Source organism: Ascaphus truei, chromosome 1 (assembly GCF_040206685.1).
Source record: "Ascaphus truei isolate aAscTru1 chromosome 1, aAscTru1.hap1, whole genome shotgun sequence".
Lineage (NCBI taxonomy): Eukaryota > Metazoa > Chordata > Amphibia > Anura > Ascaphidae > Ascaphus > Ascaphus truei.
The window spans coordinates 83965422-83982612 of NC_134483.1; the positions used below are offsets into that span (position 1 = coordinate 83965422).

Sequence of the window (17191 nt, forward strand, 5' to 3'; positions counted from 1 at the left end):
TCCTCGCCCATGCGACAAATTACATTTTTGAGATGTAATATTGCAAATCTGTATTACACAACTTGATTTTTTTCCTGGGGGAGGTGGGGAGTAAATTGTGATAAACCATTGACCACCCAAACTGTTGGAATGATGAGGTGGTTATTTATTTATTTACAACTCCTTTATCTGTTATATAGGAATTTAACCATTTAACTAACCAGTATTTTTGTACAATACTGTAGGTGCATGTGCTGGTGAATTGATATAAAGAACAGACAATTGGGCTGCCATTATATGTATTTTTACAGGGGCGATAGCTACATAAGGTATACATGAATTGTGTTAACAGATCACATTAGATCGTGCACTAGTACTCAAACCTCATAGTTTGAGTACTTGTGCACGATCTATGTAGTATATCCACATGTGCACGTTTGAGTGGTCACAAAGATGTTTAACTCGCAGGTGAAGTATGCACAATGGAGCAATGTCAAGATCTAGTGTGTCCTGTTAATTGGATCAGGGAAATTAAACCCCTTGTATAAGGGTCATGAATGCTGTATTTTGTTGGTGTTCCTATCTTCTATTTAGGAAGTTACCTGTTAATGGTGACCAGTTGGCACTTTTCTTTATTTTCGGTAGTGGAGTCTTCGATTGATTTTGGTTTTATTTAGCTTCACAATACCTACACCTGGACTATATTTTTATTGTTGAATTTTGTTTTCATCCATTTATCGGAACTCTGATGTGTTATTAATCAACATCCTTTCCTCCTTTGCCCCGTTTTCTCATCAGTTTGGTGGTTTATATGGGCATTATCAATTAATGTCATTTTTGGGGATCCCAAATTGGATCAAAAGGTAGATTTGCAATACATGTGCATTTTTTTTTTTTTAATAACTGTGAAGTTCTTTGAGTCCCTTTGGGAGAAAAGCGCTATATAAATAAAGTTGTTGTTGATTATGATTATTATTGCATATTAGGTATGTCTTCTACTAAAGTGTTAAGTTCTGAATCAGATGTTTCTTCTTGCAGCTGCGAATATCTTATCATCGGTCTCAAGGAAAGGGCAGAAAGGCACTCTGGTTGGTTACTCACCTGAAGGTACGCCGCTGTATAGCTTCATGGGGGACACATTGCACAGCACCGCCCCATCCATGCCCAGGTTTCTTAAGGATTCACTGAAACAAATCCTTGAAGAGTATGACTCCAGGCAGATCTTCTATTTCTTGTGTCTAAATCTGGTATGTGCTTTCTCGGTTTTTGGGTTCCATTGATGCTTACTAACATGAGATCCAAGCAGCTGGGTTTTTTTTTATCATGTTTAACCATAATCTTTAACCATCACTTTGCGCTGTACTCTGCTACTCGTTAAACGGCAACAAGCTCTTCAAAGTATGCAACAAGAACAAGACATTTACACTAACTCGTGTGTATTGGCAAAACGTTGCACTGAAAAATGGTGCAGTGCTGAATGTGTGCCACTGTACTTTTTAGAAAGTGTCTGGGGTTGTTATTACATTTGAAATAAGTTTGGTGGCTTACACATGCAACACTTTTGTTTTTTCTTTTTTTTGTATTCAGTATAATAAGGTAATGCTTTCTTTTGAGATGAAATCCCTGAAATAAATAAATATAAATTAAATATGCTATCAAGGTAGTATCCATGGCAGAGTTGTTCTCACACATTAATTCTGGTTTTACTTGACAATGGGATGGTTACATAGTTTGGAACTGGACCTTCTTTTTTTCCTTTGTAGGCTTTCACATTTGTGGAACTATTCTATGGAGTGTGGACCAATAGTCTGGGTTTAATGTCTGATGGGTTCCATATGCTTTTTGACTGCTCTGCACTAGTGATGGGACTTATTGCTGCATTAATGAGTCGATGGAAAGCAACGCGCATATTCTCTTATGGGTAAGTGCTTTCATTCTGTGGTGAGCTGGCAGTGTTTGTACTGTATGTGAGCTCACATTTAATCTTTAGTAAATTAGAAATATATTTATGCATCTGTTAAAAAGCCTGTTTGTGACCGCCTTTTAGCCAAATACCAGTGTAGTTGCAATGCAAATTCATATTGCTGCTCCAAAGAGCATGTCCATGAGTATTTGTGCTTGAGCATTTCACCAAGTCTTTTCAAGCTGTTGAAGAAAGGTATGTAGCGTTCCAGAATGAGGCTTAAGTTTATAACCGTTACTTTTTTTTTTACTGTAACGAATATTGATTTAATGAAGCAAAATCTCTAGCACAATAAGGGCCAGATCAAAAAAAGGGTGTTAAGTGTTAGCATACCTTTTCTCATTCATGTGACTGAGCAAAGGCTTGTTTGTGCTTGGCACCCTTTTGTGGATCTGGACCTTAATGTTACAGTATTACCATAGAGTTAACCGAATTTAAGTATTACTACTTTCCTTTAGGTGGCATTGTGGAGTAAGCATCCTGTTCATGGACCTCTATGTGGAAATTACTACTACAGTATGCAGCGATCTGCCTTGTTGCCATTCATGTCTGTTGCCATTCATGTCTACAGACCTTAGAAAGTCCAATGCTCTCAGTAGTTCCATTCCAATTCCACATCCTTTTTTATTATTAAATGCATTATATATGCAAGACTCTTATTAGCCCAGTCATATTGCCATTGTAGTGATCCAGGTCTGTTTTGCAATTGTTTTGTGACCGTTACCTAGTTTAGGTTACATGCCTTTGTGCACATACATCTGGAGCACTGTGTGATGCTGGACTCTCCATGAGTTTTTGATGAAAGGTTTTCGTTTTTTGTTTTTCTACAAATTATGTATTTAACTTTGAGCACGGTGTCATAATATTATTTTAGCAAGTGTCTAGTTACAGCAACTAGCAATTTTAGCAGTATTGTCAGACTTTCAAAAAGGAGGCACGTAAGCGATCTAAAGGAAGAAAGAGGTTAATTTCTTGTTTCCATATATTTTTTAGGTACGGCCGTGTAGAAATTCTGTCTGGATTTATCAATGGGCTTTTCTTGGTGGTAATAGCTTTTTTTGTGTTTGTTGAGGCGGTGGCCAGAATATTTGACCCTCCAGACATCAATACAGATATGTTAACAGTAAGTGTGAGACTGTTCTTCCTTGGTGTAGACATTCTTGTCTATTCTAGGTCTTTGCAATTTTATGTTGAGAATCTATAATCTGCACATACTGTGATCTGTGAGCCACCAGTGGTCCTAGTACCCCTCCATTACCTTTTTTCACATGAACTATCATTCCTCGTTGCCTTCAGGAAAGCACACCAGCTGTTGTAATAATTTGTAACAGAGTGAATATAGCCGTAGCCACAAAAAAACATTTAGAAGTTGTGAGAAGTGTAGTTCTGTATTCCATGTGTTATTGCAAGCATTGAAACATGTTATTTTCTCCCTTTTTTGATAGCCAGTCTCAGTTGGAGGACTGATAGTAAACCTTGTTGGTATCTGTGCCTTTAGCCATGCCCACACCCATGGGGCTTCTCGAGGAGCGTGCCCTTCTCACGATCACGGACATTCTCATCATGGACACAGTCACGGACATGGCCATAGCCACTCACACGGTGATCATGGACATGCTCACAACAATGGGCATTCTCATGGGTCTACTGGCGGAGGCATGAATGCAAACATGCGAGGCAAGTGCACCCTCCCACCTTTCCATATCAATCTCATGTTACAGAAATGCTCAAAACCATTGACTATCAAACTAGCTAGAAATAGGAGCTATGCATACAGAAGTAAGTTAGTAACACAAATATAAAGCACACAGGGCTAACGGTTACAATGTTACTTGGGTGATTTACCCCCTTTGGGGGGAGGGTTACTTACTCTGTTTGGATTATTCATTAAAGTGCAGTAGTGCTTGTACGTCATTACCACATGAAAGCTCTCATTTACTTCAAAGGGCGTTTTCCTGGAGTACTGCCTGTCCGGCATTTAGTGAATAACCCCCTATGTCTAGTAACGGTCAAATCTCTGCAAGCGGCCGTTTACAGAAATATAATTTTTTGTCTTCTCTTGCACCTCCCATTGTAACTCACTGGTGACTGGCATCATATGCACAATAACGGTTTCAACATTTGAAAGGGGTGGATGGGAAAAAAATAAGTTGTGCTCCTTGCAGGTTTAAGTGAAAGTGGTCTCGCATACATTAAGGGGCCACAAGACCATTGCATTACAGACCCCTATGACTTCAAAGGTTGAAGAATTGGTGTTGGATAAGTTCTTATGCCGTCTCTTCTCTGGTTACAGTACTTCATCGCACTCAACTCTGCTGTTGAAGCTCAGCAACCAATACGTGCTTTCTTATCTCATGATCTATTCTTTACAAGTTGTGTGTGTGTGTGTGTGTGTGTGTGTGTGTGTGTGTGTGTGTGTGTGTGTGTGTGTGTGTGTGTGTGTGTGTGTGTGTGTGTGTGTATATTCCCCCTAATATAAATAAATATATATCTCTTGCAAGTTATAATTACATTTGTAGCTCTCCGTTTTTGTTATTGTGCCTGTTCTTCGTTTGGAGGGTAGCAAATAAACTTCTGAGATGGCGTTGACTATATCATTGGTTTGTTTTATAGGTGTTTTCCTCCACGTGCTGGCAGACACACTTGGCAGTGTGGGTGTGATTGTATCCACAATACTGATTCGGCAGTTTGGCTGGCTGATAGCTGACCCCCTGTGTTCACTCTTCATTTCTGTCTTAATATTTGGCAGTGTTCTCCCTCTACTTAAAGATTCCTGCCAGGTGATTCTCCTCCGGATACCACCAGAAACCGAGAAAGGAATAAACATGGCTCTTGAAAAGGTTGGGAAAGTGTATTTCTGGCTTTAAATGTACTTTTTTGTTTTTGGAATTCCTCCCATGAGCTGTTTTTTGTTGCTTATCAGTTAACAATAATGCAGATGTCAACTGTGTTTTGCCCTCATTCTTTTTAGAAAACATTAACTATTAAGATATGTTGCTCTTTGTTGCTGCATAAATAAGTATTAGCCAAGTGGTAGCAAAATATATGCTTCTATTTCCCTTTCTAAGTAGAGTGGAGTAAGAAAGTTATCCTTCATGCTAAAATTACATCAAAAGGAAATCTGTATTAATAAAGCAATTTTATGTTTAAAACCCTTTGAACTATTTTAAAACATCTTGTAGTACAGGTGATATTACTACTTCTTAGAACCAAGCGGTTTTTGAATATTGGCTTCCTCCTTCATGAGAACACACAGATCACATTTCTGGGTCAGGGATGATGAACCCGAGGGCAAACAATCCACTGAAGAAAATCATTTTCCCGATTTTTAAAATTGGTGGTTGGACTTTCATTTTGAAGCTGGTAGCAAGTCAGACACAGCCATTGTTGTGGTTAAAGCTGATACAAGCACCATATAGAGCACAGTAAAGACTCTGCATCCATTAATCTCACACAGGTTACCTAAACGTGTTCAGTCTTAATGAAGTACTGTACAGCATCAACAACTTAACTACTTAATGCAGCTGATTAGACAGTCATTGTCAAAAGGGGCATATTAATGGCCAGAATCTTGATGTGTAGAGTTTAAACACGGTCTTTTTAATATAGATTTTTACACAGAATTGACAAACTGGTAATTCTAGAATTCTAGTATTTGTTGTTCACTGGAAAGTGCAAGTATTAGGTGGTCACAGCTTTGGAGAGCATTCGGGCAGTGTTTTGTGTCATTTATTTTTATCTATTCCTACAAACCGAAAGAGGAAATGGCACATCTATACGGAGTAATGGACAAGCATGAGCAGTTTTAAAGAATACCAAAGCTATATATTGTATGCAAATCAAGCACAAAAGTTCCTTACACTGACAAATACAAGTTTACCTTTTGAAAGATCCAATAAAATATTGAAGCACATCAAATCCTCCCTCCAGAAAAACTAAATATTTGGTTAATTCATGTCGGTATGATGGTTGTGGTATTTTTTTTTCAGCGTGTTTTTCCCTTTTGTATTTGAGCTCCGTTTAGCCTAAGAACCGAACTAAGCCCATATGTCACAAGTACTTTGGAATCCGTTTGTGAGCAGTAGAAAACAAGGGCTTTCGCAGATGTTCTTTAAAATGTCTTTCAATAAGTAAATGTCAGACAGGGTTTGCAAGGTGTCTCCCAGAGGTTCACCAATGAAAAATGTAATGGCGGATCTCAGGCAGTATAATGGGTTCCTGAGCCTGTGTGGAGACTTCACACTTACGAAGGCCCCAAACTGCACCTTACCATGGGTAGTATAGCCATCAATTACAAATGGAGCTTCCAAAGTCGCACCCTACAATGGTTTGCATTCACAGCAGCAAGGTATTCTGGGGCTTGACTTCGTAAGCTTCTGCCGGAATTTACAGCTATACCACCCATTCACTGAGGTGCAGTTTGGGGCCTTATTAAGCATGTATTCCCCCCACAAACTCAGGACTCTATACTGCATGGGATCGGTCAAATAGCTAACAATAGTTAACTAGCAGAACAAATATATATATATTTTTATCAAGGGGGGGGGGGGGGCACCATGTAAAAATGGTTGGGAGCCACTGGTTTAGGTAATAGATCTGTATACTGTATATAGCATATCTAAGCCAATTTTCTAAAAACATTTTGTCTAATGTATTTATTCACATCAGCCACCAGTTTATTTATTTTTTTTCTTTAAGATTTCTAAAACTGACGGTCTGATCTCCTACCGGGATCCTCATTTCTGGCGTCACTCTGCCGCTGTTGTCGCAGGGACTATACATGTGCAAGTAATGTCAGATGTTGTAGAGCAAAGGATTATTCAGCAGGTAAGCCAGAAATTCAATTTCAAGACTTGCTGTCCACTCTGCACGACAGTTACCCCTAATGCGTTTTAGAATAGAGCAAAGCATTGTAGGCTGGCCCAGCAGTGAAGGTATTTGTCATGTGAGAAACCAGGACTATAACACCAGGGATCAATTCGCCAGACAGAAACACGCCGTTTATAAAAAAAAAAAACAACTATACACGGGTAAACAGACAACACACATACTCGCAACTGGGGAAGCTGGGGTACCCTATAACTCTGGGTGCAGGGATCTCCCTAAAGAGATTTCCCCTGGTTCTTTCTTCCCTGCAGTGTTCTCTGGAACAGGACTCCAGGCCTGGCACCAGCACTGGAGTTGACACTGCAGCTGGAATTCCCACTGGTACATAAAACTTGAGCTGCAGCTTAAAGCTAAAGCTAACAGCTACTTATGACTAGCTAGGGGTCTCCCTCCCCACCTTTTTTATACACTAAGCCCCAGCATTGAAACATTCAAGGCTATGTGCTGCCAATATGCCCCAGCCCCTGATTGGTGGGTTGAAATGCAACATAACTTTAGGTACATGAAAACTGTTACAGGGAAAGGTCACAGACAACTTTTGCAACATTCCTCCTGAAACCAAAATTAACCCCTGGTCCCTGAAATGCTGGAACTAGGCTAAGGCCGAGTCCATAGAAGGACAGGCCGTGCTGAGCCGTGCGGACGCTCCGCGCTGAGCCCCTGCATCCTCAATGAGGATGCCTTGAGAGGGGGCTCACGCGAGCGTCCGCAGGCGTGCTGACGAGTTGGAGGTTTCAGCCGAGCGCCAAGCTGTTTTTCAGCGCGCTGTCGGCTGAAAACCTCCAATCACAGCACAGCAGTGTCAACGTCACGGCGCCGTGACGTCGACGTCAGTGCGTTAACGTCACGGCGCCTCGACGTCAGTGCGTCGCGGGCGATTGGCCCAGCGACGTCACTGCCCCGCCTCCCTCAGTCTCCCCCCTCCTCCGATCGCGCCCGCTGGCTCGCCTGCATTGGCATGAAATCGCGCAGATTTCAGCAGGCGAGCCTCAGCGTCAGCGCGGCTCGGATCTCCTCACCCCTCTATGGCCCGGGCCTAAGACTTAATACATAGATATACATACACATAATACAACTGTATTATTGACAGGTAGGGGTAATGAAGGGCTTGGCCTTTATTAAACGCAGTCCCATTTACCCCTACTGTTACAGTATTCACATCTAACATAAACCAAAAGAGCAATAGCAGACTGTATGTAATGTATGTATGTATATTTGTTCTAAGATTTCATTGGTGTTACTATTTGCTAACATAGAATCATGGCTGAACAAGGAAGACATCACAGCCAGAGCAGTCAGGGCTTCTGAAATGGTGCTACTAACAGCTAGAAAAACAGTCATGCTGCAATGGATATCCCCATCTCCTCCAACATTAGATATAGTCCAGGCATATCTATTTTAATTGATGTCTTTGGACCAAACAGAGACAAGCTTCCAAAAAGCTCAAGACCAACATGTTTTTTTTCCAAAAATGGGTAGGGTTCATTAACTATCGGACAAGACCAAGAAAGCCATAGAAAAAGTGTTTGCACGAGGTGTTTAACCAGATAACTTCTATGGGGACAAACCCTAGAGAACAAAAGATGAACTTGAATAACTGATATATAAAATACAAAGATAGACATTGTAGTTAAGGGGGTCGGGGGGGGGGGGGGGGCAATAAACCAGTAGTCAATCAAATGAGAAAAATTCAAGCCAGAATGACTGACATTTAAAAGCGAATGTCTCTTAACAAGAAATCTATAAGTTGTCCCATGAGGACCACAAACAGAAATGTAACCTGAGAAATTAACTCGTATTGTTAACCTATAATGTGGTTTCTTAGGCTATGAGAAGAGACAGTGATTGATTGATTGATTAATATGTATGTATAACGTACCATAAAAATGTGTTAAATCTGCTGTGATTGAAATGTGCACAATGATTCCAATAAAAAAAAAAAATAATAAAAATTCTAAAAGGTGCACATTATGAAAAAGAAATGCTAGGAGCTGTGTTCAACTATTTAAGAACTGTATAATCCTCTAACTATATATTGCGACACTGTAACAGGATCAACTTTTATTTTAACTTTACAAATCCCCCAAGTCACTTACTTTTATATATGTAAAAATACTATTGCTGCTAGTGAGTTTATTTTTTTAACGGAACCACAGCTTCATATATATCATCGATTATAATATTCCAGTATTACATTTAATACACTTTTTTTTTTTAATGTAATATTTGGAGAGAAAAATATGTAAAAAGAAATGGTTGCAAGCAATGTAACGGGAATCGGCAGAAATATGGGATTTAAGCAAAGTCAGCAGATAAACCGCTCGTTTAAATTTTACATGCAGAACACTTTCCAAACTCCTACAATGTGCCTTCTAGTAGAATCAGTTCTAAGCTACAGTATGTTCACAAGAATGACATGTCAAGTACTTTCATCTGCACCTCATCTACTAAATTGCAATAAGCATTGGCCAAGCAGTCCTGTATCTCTTTAACTACAGGTTATGATGAGGCTATTTACTACTTTGCATTGAAACACTTTAGCGACATAATATATACACTTTTTTTGTTTTTACATAAATAAATGCAATTTAACCTAAAATAGATTTTATTTTAAGTAATGCAATCTTCCTAACTGTAAGTGTTATTTGTTTCACTGCCAGGTAACATCGGTTCTGAAAGATGCCGGAGTGAATAACCTTACTGTGCAAGTAGAGAAAGAAGCTTATTTTCAACACATGTCTGGCCTTAGTACGGGATTTCAAGATGTCCTCGTTATGACAAAGCAGATGGATTCCATAAAATATTACAAAGATGGGACCTACATCATGTGATCTGAACCAAAATTTCCACCCAGTATTTATGCTGTGTTTTGTATCGAGCGAAAAGAGACTTGCACATAAATGTACAGAAAGAAGATGTTGTATGGATCTGGATTTTAGAAGACACATTTATTCTGTCTTGGAGGCTGGATCTTTTTATATAGGATTATAACAAAGATTGGATTTTTAGTTCTACATCTGGAAATAATGGGAGTTTGAGATCCATATGAGATGCTGTGTTTTATTAAATATATATCTTGATTATGATCTCTCCTGGGCAGCGGGCACAAGTTTCACCATTCCTGAAATCATTAGTTTACACATTAAGTAATAGACCATACACCCTGTTAATAAAAGGTGAAGAGACCATGTACAGTAGAAGAAGAGATCTGGAATGTTTCTTGATTATTTTTTTGTTTTTTTTTGTTGCAGGTATTGACATTTTAAAATGATTTTGATATATTGGATCTGATATAAATATTTTTTTTCTTTTCTTTGTGCCTTTGGGTAAATCTTTGTGACTAAATTCCAGCTCTATTAACAATTGTTATCAATCTTGATGCACAATTGCAATTTGCCTTCAGTCTGTGCAACAAATTTGGTAAATGGTTTTCTTCTACAACCAAAAAGATAGCTGAACAAGGCCCTTCTTTTTGAGACTATATTCCGCCTGAGTGCTCTTTGCGGCTTTGGCCCTTACTCAATGTTCTGTGAAGTCGCTTCTCGTTGTCGGAGAAGTCTGCCCTGTTGAAATTAATTTCACTGCATATTGAACTAAGGTCTTTGTCGGTTTCACGTTTTGGTTGAGCATATAGCCAGCTGTCTTAGGCCTGGAAGCTTATGCGTACAGCACCAATTTAGGGAAAGGTACAAAGACTACTATCATCTGTTGAAAGCTCTGTGCATATAGATTAGAAGACCTTTTTAGTTTTGGACTTTCAGAACCTGTTTGTTTGCACATTTTCTGCACTGGACACAAGTTGGATGGTGCTGTGGTCAGGAAATAACTTAGAACTAATGCAAAGTTCTGGTCACCTGTTGATATTTTAAACCATGAAAGAAAGTTTCAATATTTTATTGGTACAAATCTAACGATTTGCTAAAGAAAGAAAAATGACAAGGAGAAGCGCTTAAAACTTTGGGAATGCCTAGTGTGTGCTAAAACAATATGCACTATGCAGAGGGTTTAGATCACGGGAAATGTATCATGAAAAACTCTGCAAATTGAATAATATTTTTGTTCTATAGCACTGACCGTGGATGCAGAGCTGTACATAGACTTTGCAGATATGAGTCCCTGCCCCATAGATCTGTTTTTTTTTTGTTCCAGAGACATGGAGATAAAGTGCACAAGGCAAACAAGACATGCAAAAGCCCAATATTACTCTGAAAATCTTCACTAGAATACATCAAATCCAGCAAACTTCTAGAAGGTCATCAACAATATATTCCAGCCTTCTAGCCGTCAACAACCATTAAGGAGGATATTACTCTCACAAATCCACTGACATTGCAAATGCAGTCAATTAATATTTTGTGAGCTATGCTACTAACTTATTAGCAAAACGTAACCTGAACTACAAACATGAAGCTCAATCTGAGAGTACCCCTATAGCCCCACCCCCTCCCAACACTGCTCACAATTTTCAATTTGTCCCAGTCTCTGAAGAGGAGATTACAAAAGTGCACCTCAAATTAAAACTATGCAGCTGATGTGGACCTGACCTATTGCAATCTAAGTTCCTATGACTTGGTGCCCCAGCCATTGCCAAACCGCTTGCCTCCCTAATCAACTCTATCCTGTCTGCAGGCCATATCCCTAAGACCTGGAAAACTGCCAGAGTTGTCCCAATCTTCAAAAGTGGGGACAAAAACACTGTCTCAAACTTCAGGCCAATCTCTCTTCCCCAATACTATCCAAAGTCATGGAAAAAAATGTGTTCACTCCCAATTAAATCTGCAGTTCAGTCTTTTTTTTTTTAATTTATTTATTTTTTTACTTTAATAGTTTTATGTGTGCAATCTCTAATTACCTAAAGAACTGTATAGCTGCAGGTCAATTCCTTCTCCATGTATTGATAGGTCGAAATTTGGTGACATAATTAGTGAAGGGATCTGTTTATATTCTGCTTGTCTGTCAGTGGAAGCTCATGAATATTCATGAGCAATCCTGCACTGACAAGTGCTAGAGGGAGGGCAGGGCTGACAAAGGGGTGTGCCAGAGCTTGTGACAGGACATGAAGGGGCAGTGCCTTAGCAAATGGCTGTTAAAATAGAATACAAGAAAATTGGTCTTTAAAAGTTGTTTTTTTAAAAACAGAAAATGCTAAAAGTATTTTTTCTTACTACAGAACTGATTTATTAAAAAAAACACACATGCAGGATATTGACTGAACTGCAGCTTTAAGCGATTACTATACCAAGACCAATTTCCTTAGCCATGGGGTCTGCAACATGCGGCTCTTTCCGCACCTACATGCGGCTCTCCTCCCTGTCCTGGGTTGCTGCTCCCACAGCTGCTGCCTCTCCCTCACTGTGCTGTGGAGGGCACCGGCCGGTGCTGGACTCTGGTGTCTTGTTGCACCGGGATTCTCTCCAGCTGCTGGCCTGCCTCCGACACTGTCCCACGCTGGGCCTTTCATGCCGGCGCACGCATGCAGTGAAGCCCAGCGTGGGACAGTGTAGTAGGCAGGCCCATAGCTGGTGGGATGCCCGGCAGCAACAAGAGGCCCGAGTCCAGCGCCGGCCGGTGTCCCCCTCAGCACAGTGTGGGGGAGTGGCAGCAGCTGGGAGCATCAACCCAAGACAGTGAGGGAGAGTAGCAGGCCCAATGTAAGTGTGTATATTTTGGGAGAGGTGGGGGGGTTAGTGTGTGTATATTCATTGGGGGGGGGTGTACTTTGTGTGTTTGGATTTGGGATGGTAGTGTATGTGTATTTGGGTCATGTAGTGCATGGGGGTGGGGTAGTGTAGTGCATGGGTGTTGGGTGGGGTAGTGTAGTGTATTTAGGGGGGTGTATGTGTATTTGGGGGATTAGTGTATGATTGTATTGTGTATTTGAAAAGGACAAACTTTTTTGCACAGGAAAATAATGGGGGGGGGGGGGACTAAATAAAGGGACTTATTATTGTGAGATGCATTTTATTCTCCCAAATATTTTTTTCCTTTCCCTAATTCTGTTTAATGTAAGTTTGTTGTATGTTAATGCCTATACAGTATATACCTATTAGTGTATGTACAGTATATGTATGTGTTTGTAGGGGTGTAATATTCATGTATGTGTTGCGGCTCTGAATATTTTGGACAAATGTTTTTTTTTATAAAATGTCTCTTCTACCTTGAAAGGTTGCAGACCCCTGCCCTAGGCAATTTCCATGTGGCTTTCGCCCCCAAACACTCCACAGTAACTACCTTCCTATAAGTTTGCAATTGGATCCAGTGTGGAATGGAACTGGGACAACTTACTGGTGCAAAATTCCTAGATTTTGCAAAGGCTTTTGATACTATTGATCATGTTATCTTGCTAAACAAACGTCAATGTTCTGGAATTGGGAAACAAGCTTTAAACTGGTTTCATTCCTACCTATCAGGTAGATCCCAACATGTGTCTATCTCGGACACTAACTCCAACCCCTTGGATATCACCTGTGATGTCCCGCAAGGCACTGTTCTGGTGCGTCTACTCTTCTCAGTCTTTATCAATGATCTTCCTACAGCTTGCAAGAGAGCTTCAATGATGCGGATGCCACACTCATGCACGCAGCCCTAACCTCTCTCACCTTGAACACGTACTTCAATCTCAATTTTTGAGACTTGAAAATGGGATTTCTCAAAACAAACCGTTTTTAAACACTGACGAGACTGTAACAATAGTATTTGGGACTAAGGCTAAATTTCTAATGCTACCAATGACAGAGCTTCAGATCAGAACCAGCTCTAGTACAATCATAACCCTTGTTACAAGTTTTACATATGTGGGCATATGGTTTTACTACCATTTAACATTTGGGTTGCACATTTGTACCCTGACAGCCAAAACCTATGTGAAATTAGGTGTACTTTATAGGGAAAAAACCTCACTAAGTCTGCTGGTCAGAAAGCGCATCGCACAGCAAATGCTAATGCCAATGATAGACTATGAGGACATATATATGGTACAGCTTTACCCTCCAATGTAACTACAACACATATCACAGAAAAATGCTCAAAGAATTAGAGTGATCATCACTTGAGTCTAATCGCCAAGTTCATCTTTCCTATCTTGCCTTCAAATACTTCTTGGGCAAGCTACCGTCTATCTGAACAAGTTCCTCACCCCACCACACGCAGCACTTATCACCTGAGATCTGACGCCAAACGATTGTTCGCGGTCCCGAGGTTCAACAAAGTATCCGGCCGCTCCTTCTTTTACTGTGCACCCCACACCTGGAACAATCTACCTGAGACTCAAAGCCACCACCAGTCTAAATTATTTCAAAACTAAAGCTGTCTCACATTTGAATCTGGTCTGTAACTGTCATACGCCTAAAAGATAAAATATGGTAAACTGTTCATGCAATGTCTTTATACATAATGTATACAGTAACCCTGTTCACTTTATGTAACAATGTACTGCGCCAAGGATATACTTGACAACGAGAGGTAAATGTATTACTTCCTGGTAGAACATTTTATAAATAAATAAACTTGCCCAGGGTCACAAGAAGCTGACAGCGGGAATTGAACCAGGCTCCCCTGGAGTCAGCGCCTTTACTCACTGAGCCGCTCCTTCAGCAAGAATGTCATGGTTCTCCCATTCCTATTTTGGAATAACACATTATTGTACTTTTGTAATCTGTCATATGTAATATTTAGCAACATATAGTATATAAGACCAGATTTATTAGAGGGTGCTAAGCTTTGACACACCTTAACGCCCATTCAAATCTATTGGAGTTAAAACAGCAATCCCCCAAGCAGCATATCGGAGTTCAACTCATAATGTTAGTATCTTGTGTCACATCCTGCTCTTTACACAATGACATTTCTAGTGTTAAAAAAAATGTGATGTTTGTAATCTCTAGCTTCAGAGGTTACCATGGAAACCTTTTGACATCAAGGGAGAACCTTCATTTTAACCTCCCAGGTACTTAATATTTAGAAGATATATATATATATATATACACACACACACACACACACACACACACACACACACACACACACACACACACACACACACACACACACACACACACACACACACACACACACACACACACACACACACACACACACACACACACACACTGTACACCTATGTAAGATAGTTGAAAAGGGGAGGGGGTCTTGGCTCCCTCAATCAATCTACTTAGTGTTACTGAATAAAAAATACAGATAGCCCGTGGCAAGTGTTGTCTCAGCCTTTCTTGGTCAGGTATGTGGCAGAATGCATAAATATCTCGGAATGAGAGAAAACAAACAATAATGCAGACAAGTATGGATTTTATCTTCCAAAAAAAAAAAAAAATAGCAACAAATGTACATGATAAATGACCTATGTACTCATATTGTGTACATTAGGCATAAACACATAATGGTTTGTTGGATGCCTGCGATCGCGCGCCCTGGAGTGAGTTTCTAGCCGTCCTCTGTGTTGGTTCCGGGTACCTCAGCTGTGTAATCCATGTCACTTCCGGGTGGATTGATGTCACATCCAATGAGTAAATGAGATTTCTCCTGACGAAGCTGATTCAATCAGTGAAACGCGTAAGCTATTCACACAGTCTTTTGGAGACGCCAGAAGGATTCACCTACCAGCCGCATGATGATCGTTTCCGGTCTTGACTCATTGGATGTGACGCGAACTACACAGCCAAGGTGAAAAAGAAAGAACGGGGGCGCAAAACAAATAGAAGTGCAAAGTCAGAGATGGCACTAACAAATAAAGAGTGGTCAATAGTAAATTAGGTGCATGTGATATATAATATGGTATAGTGTTGTACTCACACGGCCATGTGCGGTACTAAGTCCAGGGAATGGTATCTTTATCTGTGCTGTTTCTTCACTGCCGCAGTCAGCTTATGCTCCCTTTCTGGTTCGTCAAAAGTGTAGCCTCACAGGTGTTTACTGTACTTCAGTGCTCATACCATATACATGTGAGAGAAGGCAACACCACAGATACAGATATAAAGGGTATTTTTATTAACGTAAAGATCTAAAGGGTATTTTTATTAACGTAAAGAGGTGAGTAACAATTAACTCACATGGTTGAACGCAGCCGGCTTCGGCACTTCTCCTGATCCCGCGTCCGGTGGTCAGGACTGCAGTCGAGGCGCTTGGGCTGACTACGGTGGCCATGTGCAGTTACCTTTTTACTTTAATAAAAAAAATACCCTTTTTCCTGTATCTGTGGTATTGTCTTCTCTCACAACACTATACCATATTATATATCACATGCACCTAATTTACTATTGACCGCTGTTTATTTGTTAGTGCCATTTCTGACTTTGCACTTCTATTTGTTTTGCGCCCCCCTGTACTTTCTTGTTCATATTCTATTACGAGGATCGTGGGAAGATCCTCCCTGGGGCTGAGCAGCAACCACACATTTTGGGCCAGTATTACGTGTTGGTCTTTTATTCTTTACTGTGTTATTATTGCTTGTATCATTAAGAGAGAGCGCCCCAGTTTGCCTATACAAAGCCAAAGTACCCGGAACCAACACGGAGAGACAGAGGACGGCTAGAAACTCACTCCTCCACGGCGCATGATTGCAGGCGTCCAACAAACCATTATGTGTGTATGTCTAATGAACACAATGTGAGTACATAGGTCATAGGAGGAGTGGCTCAGTGAGTAAAGACACTGACTGGCACTGAGTTTGCAGCAGAGGAACCTGGTTCAATTCCTGGTGTGGCTCCTTGTGACCTTGGCCAAGTCACTTTATCTCCCTGTGTCTCAGGCACCAAAAACATAGATTGTAAGATCAACGAGGCAGGGACCTGTGCCTGCAAAATGTCTCTATAAAGCGCTATGTAAAACTAGCAGCGCTATACAAGAACAAACTATTATTATTATTATCCTGTACATTTGCTGCTATTTATTTGGAAGATAAAATCCATACTTGTCTGCACTATTGTTTGTTTTCTCTCATTCCGAGATATTCATGCATTCTGCCACATACCTGACCAAGAAAGACTGAGACCACTTGCCACAGGCTATCTGCATTTTTTTATTCAGTAACACTGTAAGTAGATTAATTGAGGGAGCCAAGACCCCCTCCCCTTTTCAACTATCTTACACTATATATCTCTTCTTCTTTTTTGCGGTGCTTTAGAGAGACTCTCCCTCTGAATTCTGGAACAAGGTGTTTGCTAAAGGGAATTCAAGCAAATTCCCACTAGAGGTCCTGCGATTTTGCCATTCACCAAGATAACTTCTTAACATTTTATATTACGTTTTAATGATATAATTAGATTTATTATCTTCACACCTCTTTTTGTCACAGGCAGTATTCATTTTTGTTACTGCACATTTAAAGTGTATATTCACCTGAATCAC

At 40.3% G+C, this 17191-nt stretch overlaps 1 protein-coding gene across 1 annotated transcript in view; it reads left to right on the plus strand.

Annotated features, from left to right (window-relative positions):
* Positions 1-10142, plus strand: part of SLC30A5 (solute carrier family 30 member 5) — a 31697-nt gene extending 21555 nt beyond the window's left edge. The window contains exons 10-16 of the mRNA XM_075590530.1: positions 1018-1226; positions 1743-1900; positions 2936-3065; positions 3388-3619; positions 4556-4782; positions 6641-6769; positions 9490-10142. Coding sequence (XP_075446645.1) covers positions 1018-1226; positions 1743-1900; positions 2936-3065; positions 3388-3619; positions 4556-4782; positions 6641-6769; positions 9490-9660 — 1256 coding nt within the window. The 3' untranslated portion in view covers positions 9661-10142. The remainder of the gene's footprint in view (positions 1-1017; positions 1227-1742; positions 1901-2935; positions 3066-3387; positions 3620-4555; positions 4783-6640; positions 6770-9489) is intronic.
* The last annotated feature ends 7049 nt before the right edge of the window (positions 10143-17191 follow it).